The sequence below is a fragment of the Argentina anserina genome, chromosome 5, assembly GCF_933775445.1.
Source record: "Argentina anserina chromosome 5, drPotAnse1.1, whole genome shotgun sequence".
Taxonomy (NCBI): domain Eukaryota; kingdom Viridiplantae; phylum Streptophyta; class Magnoliopsida; order Rosales; family Rosaceae; genus Argentina; species Argentina anserina.
In genome coordinates, this window is record NC_065876.1 from 4,569,057 (window position 1) to 4,578,049 (window position 8,993).

Below are 8,993 nucleotides of genomic sequence, written 5' to 3' on the forward strand. Positions count from 1 at the left end.
AACATGTTATGTTCTTAATCATGTGTTTTATTTTAATTGCTCAAATCAATTTTTCTAGGTCGTTCTTATGATTTTGTATGATTGTTGTTGGCAAAAAAAGAATGATGGTTGTTTTTATAATTGTGCTAATAATTGTTTTGTTAAAAATCAATTGTATAACAATCGATTTCAAATTTTAGAATACTATTGAATGTTAATTGGGTGAAAGTTTATAAAATTGTTATTATATCTCTGATCCTCATTTAAGATAGTTACACATTTGTGATATTGATCTTGTACCTTTGTTTTATTGATGCTTAGGGAAGTTTATAGAATTGAATCAAACTCATGTGACTTCAAGATTATGTAAAAATGAGATATATTAATATCTAATAATACATATAGATGTTTGTTATTGCTTAGCATGCATGTATAAAATTAATAAGGATGTAAGCAACTAGTAAATCTTGCCAACATACCATCGTAAAAGTTGTTAATATCTTTCAAATACAATACAATAGATTATACTCAAATCCATACAGAGTTTAAATAATTTATGAATTCTGTAATTCAGTAAGACTCCACAGATTATAAGAATTGAAACAAAATCATTTGAAATCTAGATTGAATACACTCATACTAAATGTGTCATAAAACAAAATATTGGACATCAACTAAGAACAACTCTCTCACATGAACAAATAATTTAACTTTCATAGAGAATGGGATGGAGAAGTTTTTTGAGTGAAAACTGGACAATTTTTCTCTAAAATGTAGAATATGTTGAAGATGCTCTAAACATGAGAATTCGGTACAATTCTTTTTTAGAACTTAAAGCTCATATCAAAATCATCTTCTTCTTCCTTGTTCCGTTTCACATGAGTTCTCCCGGAGCAACCTAACACGTAAGGATCATATTTAGCTCATCCAAATTGATTTATTGTTCTAATAAGTGAAGAAGTCACCTTGTGACCAAATAAGGAACATCCTCTTCTGCCCCAAACAATGAGTTTACGCAGTCCATTTGCCCTCGCCGACCTGGTTCACCTGGTTTCTTGTTTCTAATTGCTGCAGTGCGTTGCCTTTGCTACCGGAAGCGATTAAATGTTGTTGCAATTGGTACATCTCTTAAATTTTCTTGTTTCAAACATGCATCTCTTTTCCTCAATTTGTGGAAGCTAGATATCATGTATAGGTTGATGTAGGACTCATCATTTAGCCCACGGAGGCCCGTAAGCTTGATGGGCTTTTACCCAGCCCGCCCTGCGAGAAAGCCCGCCAAATCCCGTTTCCGTAAGTAGAGGGCCGGGATTAGTTTAAAGGTGTGAAACCCGGCACGGCCGTGGGCACGGCCTGCCAAAAGCCTGGAAGGCCAACAAGTCTCAACTCGTAAAAGATCGTCAAGTAATAAAATATTATATATACATATTCTATTAGGTTTAAAATAAAATGATCGCATTATGAAACGACTATATGAAAGAAACTTCTCGGGATCGATCGACACCAGCCAATATGATTGATATATATATTTAGTAACCTTGTAAAAATTTCATCCAATTCGGAAAACACCGGCCATTCTTTATCAAAGTAGTAGTGTACTCAGACAAAATTAAGGGTTTATCTATATTCTTATAAGCAAAACTCAATTTGTCAATTAAAATAGGTGTGAAAATACAACTTAACTTACACCATAGAGCATGTTGATATAAATTAAAATAAACAAATGATAAATTAGTAATAAAGTAAATAATATAATAATAAAATTAAAAAAAATTCTATGAGATTCCTCAACTCCCATTTTTCCCTCCACGCCCACGTTTTTTTCAAGTAAGTTTATTTAAAAAAAATGTATTGCACACAGTGTGTGCTTTCTTGCTAATATATTAGTATATATATTAGATCCCTTTTTTATACTATTATTATTGTGAAGACGCTTACATCCCATATTACATCAAGAGAAAGAGAAACTGGTGAACGATGAAGTATATATATATATATATATATATATATATATATATATATATATATATATATATATATGTCGCACAATAAAAATGTGACATACAGAAACTATCTTGATAAATATGATGATTCTTAGCAAGCTATAAATGTCTAGTGTGCTCAACACATACACGAGCTTTAAGAACCTATAAATTGTTTAAGCAGGAACATAGCGGAATCTTGTCGCACACAAAAACCATGTGTATTAGAGAAAATAAATTTCTGGGTTTGCGGTTTCCTAGGTGTTACAATCGCATTGATCGAGCATTGAGAAGCTCACTCTAACTAACCCACGGTCTATAATAATCGAAGGTTTCTAATTAATTATCTTCTCGCATTGTTCTTCTTTGTCTTTGACTACAAGATGGATTCGATTAATATATATGTTTTATAGCTTATGTGGATATTATTAATTTTTTGCTTCATCATTTCCATCATAATTTTATAATTACCTCACTTGTTGAGAAGATATAAGAAATGGTCTAGCCCTCAATTGTTCCTATGCGACTTTCCTTAAACAAAAATCATCCAATTATTAAAAATATATACAGGTAGGCGCACGAAAGTTGACAATCTTCCAAATTGTTGGCATAGTCCTCTCCTACTCGGAGCTTTCCCAGTCATGAACGCCTCGATCTCTTTCCATCAATCATATATTTATACCCTCATGAGGTAGTGCTTTACTTCTCATCCAGATCTTCTCTTTTCATATATCAGCCCTAGCCTTCTTCTTTTCTTTGTAAAGAAAAGATTTAGATAAGGGTATACGAGGAAACCCTAAAACACTTGTGACTTCACATATATTCGAAGGCATGGATATTGTGAAGGGAAAGTGGACGAAGAATCTGATCATCAAGGCGTGGAAGCGATGCAGTACTTTACCGAAACAAATCAGCAGCAGAGCGTCAGCAGCTGCTTCATTGAAGAGGAGCAAATCATGGAGCTCCAGTACTGGCACTACTTGCAAGCAGCAGAAGAACAAGGCCAAGGCATGCCAAATCGCTCCGGTTGGGTGTTTCACGGTCTACGTTGGACCCGAAAGGGAGCGATTTGTGGTGAGGATGGAGTTTGTTAATCATCCATTGTTCAAGATGCTGCTGGAAGATGCAGCATTGGAGTATGGGTACAAATTTGATGGCCCTATCTTGCTTCCTTGCCATGTGGATCTGTTCTGCGATGTCTTAGCAGAGATGGAGAGCGATGATATTGATGAGAATATGATCGGTACTCCCAGTAATTGTTCTCCGATAAGCTTCAGGCCTGCCCGTCGTAGAAATTGTGGCAGCAACAGAGGTTACGGTGGAGCTTATAGAATACTTGCTCCAACATCGTCGTTCTCATCACTTTGAACAATCAGTGATGGTTACTTATTTTAGATTTTAACATATGTACGTACCTTTTTTTTTTTTTTTAGAAAACATATGTACGTACTTAAACTCATCGTCAGAACAGAAAAAACCGGCCCATTTCTATCGTGTAAAGAAATGGTGATATACACAATTACGCATATATGCAGGTATACATACAATCAGATCACATAATAGTAAACAAATATTCGTTATTTATACTTCTTCTTCTTCTTCTTCTTCTCATCCTATGTTTCTTCTTCTTCTTCATCTTGTCACAACAGTCACATAAAACAATGTGACAGGTGTTGTGACATGTAGTGTGATATTAGTTGTGACAGAAGTTGTGATATGTAGTGTGACAGGGGTTGTGACAGAGGGTGTGACAGGGGTTGTGACAGAGGGTGTGATAGTGGTTGTGACAGATAGTGTGATAGAAGTTGTGACAAATAGTGTGATAGAAGTTGTGACAAATAGTGTGATAGAAGTTGTGACAAGGGTTGTGACAAGTAGTGTGACAGTAGGTGTGACAGGTAGAGTGACAACGGGTGTAATAGTGAGTGTGATAGCGAGTGTGACATATAGTGTGATAAGTAGTGTGACAACGACAGTTAGTGTGATGTGCAGTGTGACAGTAGGTGTGACAGCATGTGTGATAGGTAGTGTGACAGTATGTGTGACAACGGGTGTGATAGGTAGTGTGACAGCGGGTGTGATCATAAGTGTGACAGTGTGTGTGACAGATAATGTGACAGTATGTGTAACAGATAATGTGACAGTATATGTGACAGTGGGTGTGACAGATAATGTGACAGTATGTGTGACAATAGGTGTGAATGTCAGTGTAATAGGTAGTGTGATAGTGGTTGTAACATGTAGTGTGACAAAAGTTGTGACAACGGGTGTGACAGTTAGTGTAAATAGATAGTGTGACAGGTTATGTGATAACGGTTGTGACAATATGTGTGACAGGTAATGTGAAAGTGTATGTGACAGGAGGTGTGACATGCCAAGATGAAATGTTGAATATACGAAATTTTGTTAAAATTCAAATGAGATTGGTATAAGTATGCTCAGAATGAAGAAAATAGCTAGAATTAGGGAACCTTGAGCTTTGGTTTCGCCAAAATTGCTTGAAGCACCGCTATTTATGGCGGCAACCCTTTGCGATGGTTGTTGCACTTTGTACGGTTTGTCGATTCGGAGTGGGTAGTATATCACATGAAAGAAGGGAACGAGATTTTTCTAACTGTACCAATTTCGTCAAAATCAATCGCCGGACGAGAAAGTTATGACCGAAATTAGAAAAAGAAGGAAAAAAGAAGAAAAATTGTAAAAATAATAAAACAGTCCAGATAATATTTTTAAAAGTGATTTTTTTTTCTAATTTTGTTGGTTTTTTTATAATTTCTACTTAAATATATTGACTTTTTTTAATAATTAATTAAAAATGATTTTTTCTAATATAAATTAATAAATTTCTGATTTTTAATTCCCTTTGATCTTCTATCTCGCTTCTTTTGGTCTTTTATAGCAGTATCACCATTAATTGTTCCTCGAGTATCATCTCCCTCGCACCGTAAGTCCATAACTAATTCATCAAGAATTAGACTAGTGTTGATTTTCGAATGGCCAAATTCTCTAGAGTGGGAATTGGAATTGCATGAATTGGGTTCAAGCTTCAGACAAACAGATTAACAAACTTGATACCTTTATCAGTGAGATTATCACCACCAACAACCATGAATTGGGTTATTCATAGCAGGTGGCTGCCAAGTGTTGCATTAGCGGCGTCGAAGCGATCAGGTGCCCGGATGCCTGGATCAAGATCGGAGAAGTAGAAGCTGAGATAAAGGAGTGAATCACCGTGAATGTGAATGTGAATGCAAAACTGGGTTTCAAAAGATGGGTGAAGCTACAGTAGCAGTTTAGAAGTTAATTTGATTCCTTATGGTGGTTGTGGATTTTAAAGAGTTTGGCACTAGAGTTTCAGAAATTGATTATGGCTTTCTAAAGAGTTTGGCATTAGAGTTCCAGTTTTATAAAAATACACTAGTTTTGGGAGTTGAGTAAAAGAAGCCAAGAAGGTGAATGTGAAACTAAATTTTTGGGACATGAGAGAGGATAATCGGCCATAGTTGCAGAGTTTCAGTTTTGAGAGAGAGAGAGAGTAAATTTTTATTTTTATTTTTGATAATTAATTAACCTAACTATAGTTAAGTCTATAATAACCTGGGGTTGTACGTGACTGTTTTCTATTGGGAGGTAATAATATCACCCCTTGGGTGGGGGTGAACAAATTTGAATCCAGAAGAAACGGTGCTCCCACTGCTCCATCACACAATAGTCAATTTATCAGATCAAGAAAAACGAAATAGAAAAGGCCAAAAACTATCCTATGCCCTTTTTGTCGAAAACACATCCCTTTTCCTTTAACCTAAGTTCTAAATTGCCAATACTACACGTTTCATGTTTAATTTGACCCAATAAGGAATATTGAAGTAAAGATTCAACGTTTACTGCTATCTTATATTCTTTGGCTGCTGGCTAGTCGAATCAAGTTATCAACTAAATCTTCGACCTTGTAAGGATAAGACAAGGCCATGCTGGAGGAATATGGTGCTCCACAGATTAGTATTTTAATCACTGCAAGCTAGTATCTCAATCAAGCTTAATTAATCACTATAAGTTCTAACCCATGCCAGGATCATCGATTGAGAGCTTATATGGCAATTACACGATTAATTAAACGTGCTCGATCGATCTTCTCCAAGTCTACGCGTAGAACGACTTGAATATATACGATTGTGCTCTTCAGGAGGAATTATGGGAAAAAAAAATTCCCATGGCCGGGGCTGCTAGGGCATAAATCAATGTATCAACCGGAAATTCAACGTTTTGTTAAATGGTTATGTGTTATACGTGCCCCTTCCACTAATGGATTATTTTTTTGAGTATTTTAAAAGGATAGTTCATTTACCGATTGTTTGATTACATTTTCACATCTCCACCATTTAATTTTTAGAGTCTAATGTGTAAATCACATCTGTAAAATTTCAGCCAAAATGGTGATCATTAAGGTATCAAACTTGGTGAAAAAATGGACGCACCAAATATGTCAAACCAAAACCGTTCATGTTTATAAATTTAAATTTCAGTTTTGAATGTCTTAAACACCTCCATTTTGGCTGAAATTTTACAGATGTGATCTATACATTAGACTCTAGAAGTTTAATGGTGGAGATGTGAAAATATAATCGAGAAGTTGGTCAAGTGACCTATCTTTTTTTTAAACTGAAAAAGGGATCTCTTAGTGGAAGGGTCATGATGTGTTATATATAATCTATATCCAGAGTAAACATTCACTCTGAAAATACATAGTGAAGTTCTAATTTTCGCACACTTTTCGGTCAAATGTTTTCATCACAAGTGATTCAATATTTAAGTATGTTATTCAAGATCATATCTGCAAAATTTCATCTAATTCGGTTATCGTCAAATTGAATGAAACTTTACAGATATGATTTTGAATAACATACCTAAATATTAAATTACTTGTAATGAAAAAATTTAACCGAAAAATATACTAAAATTAGTACTTCACTCTATATATACTCGTCAAGTTTTCAAATTGCAATAAGTAGTAGTGTTCACACTGATCGTTCATACAAAATTCTAACGGGCTACTAATTAATGGCAGCGGAGTTATACTCGGTCATTCATTCTTATTAAATTGTAAATGTATATATATACATATGCACTCCATATATGCATCCCCGCCATTGCCTTCAACAAGCTATATAAGGCTACAAAGACAGACATTCTCAAAAAAAAAAAAGGCTACAAAGACAGTAATACCTGTCAATTATTCACAAACACACAGTTCATAGTTTTAATCTATTGCAATGGATTGATCGAATTGCAATTTAGTTACTTTATTTCCAGCTATCAGATTAACTCAAAGCTAGTCTATGTCCAGTCTCCAATTGAAAGAAAGCAATTACATGGTACGTTGGATACCTGATCGAAAAATTTGGGTATTGTTATTCGTTATTCGATCTGCGCACAATGTTTTAATCAAAAGAAAGTGAACATAAATAAAACTAAGCATATATACTGATGATCACATCATTTAACTACAGATCTATGGTGTCTTAACATGTAACTGAAATGTTCTTTTGGTTATGTCGATTCAAATTATTATTCTTTAAGATCTTTCTAGTTATGTTATTGGATTATTTGTAATTACTTTTACATAAACTTTCATTTCACTGAGCCAAACCTCAACGGTGATAGTATATATATATATATGTATATATATAAAAGGCTTTTCAGGTAAAGAGGTTTTTATCTTAGCGTAAAGTACGGATTTTCATTTATGACCAATTTTTCGATCGAGTTTTCACATCTCCACCGTCCAATATCTAGGTTATAACGTCTAGATCATCTCCACAAAATTACAGTCTCTATCAGCTTCACTCTGAAATTACATAGTGAAATTCCAATTTTAGCACATTTTTCGGTCAAATATTTTCACCATAAACGATTTAATATTTAGGTATGTTATTCAAGATCATCTCTACAAATTTTTATTCAATTTGACAATGGTTTAAGCTTTCAAAATTGAGATTTACACGAACGGTTCACGTTAAACAGTTTTAATTCATTCATTGATTTAATCTAATTTCAATACATTAACGATGTCCGAATTAGATGAAATTTTGTAGAGAGGATCTTGAATAGCATACCTAAATATTGAATCGCTTATGGTGAAAATATTTGACCGAAAAGTGTGTCAAAATTAGAACTTCACTCTGTAATTTCAGAGTGAATCTTCACTTTGGATAGAGACTTAATATATAGACACACACCATATGGTGCATATTGCATAAGACACTAGCTTATAAAAATTGAAAATCACAAGCATCAACTTGAAATTATGATAATATGTAGTTTTGTCCGAATCCAATCACATAAAGCATATATCAGAATTAGAAGCTGTAATTAAAGGAAAGAACAAATATAAGACAAAATGAAGTAGGCTACCGTACCAATCATCGATCATCAATTGACGAACGAGAGTTGAAGAGCGGTCGTTCATATTATGATGACTTCGTCAACTACTGATTCAAACTAGTCTGTTCATCTGTTTTGCCGGCTATCGATCCAAATGTATATATAATCCCCGAGCTAGCCCTCTTCTTCAGTATTGACCACCCTCTGAATAATTCTTCGATATAATTCTACTGTTTCATTTCCCAGAAAAAATAAAATATAAGGCTCTAAAACACTTACCACAGAACTTCCCAGGAACTTAGTTGATCGATCACAACTTACTCGATCGATATCGAATACATGGCTATGGTAAAGGTGGAGTCGACAAATTAAAGAATCTCACTACCAAGGCGTGGAGGGTACGCCCTACTCTACCAAAACAAACCAGCGGTACCCGTCGGAGACCCGCACTGAGCTGAAGGCAAAAGTACTAATTTTTTATGTTTGTTTATTAATTAAAAACCACGCTTTGTCAATCAATATCATGTTTCTCGCATTCTCCTTTTCTTTTTTTTTCGACCTTCAGACTTAAGTATTTTACAATTCAATATTTTTATCTTAAATTCTTGATCTTTTAGACTTTTCTCTTCATTATGAAGAATACCCATTGTA

General features: G+C 34.4%; 1 protein-coding gene across 1 annotated transcript; it reads left to right on the forward strand.

The window, feature by feature from the left end:
• Positions 1-2,792: 2,792 nt before the first annotated feature.
• LOC126794230 (auxin-responsive protein SAUR71-like) lies at positions 2,793-3,329 on the forward strand. Its single transcript, XM_050520894.1, has one exon. The coding sequence runs from the start codon at positions 2,793-2,795 to the stop codon at positions 3,327-3,329; it is 537 nt and encodes a 178-aa protein (XP_050376851.1).
• The last annotated feature ends 5,664 nt before the right edge of the window (positions 3,330-8,993 follow it).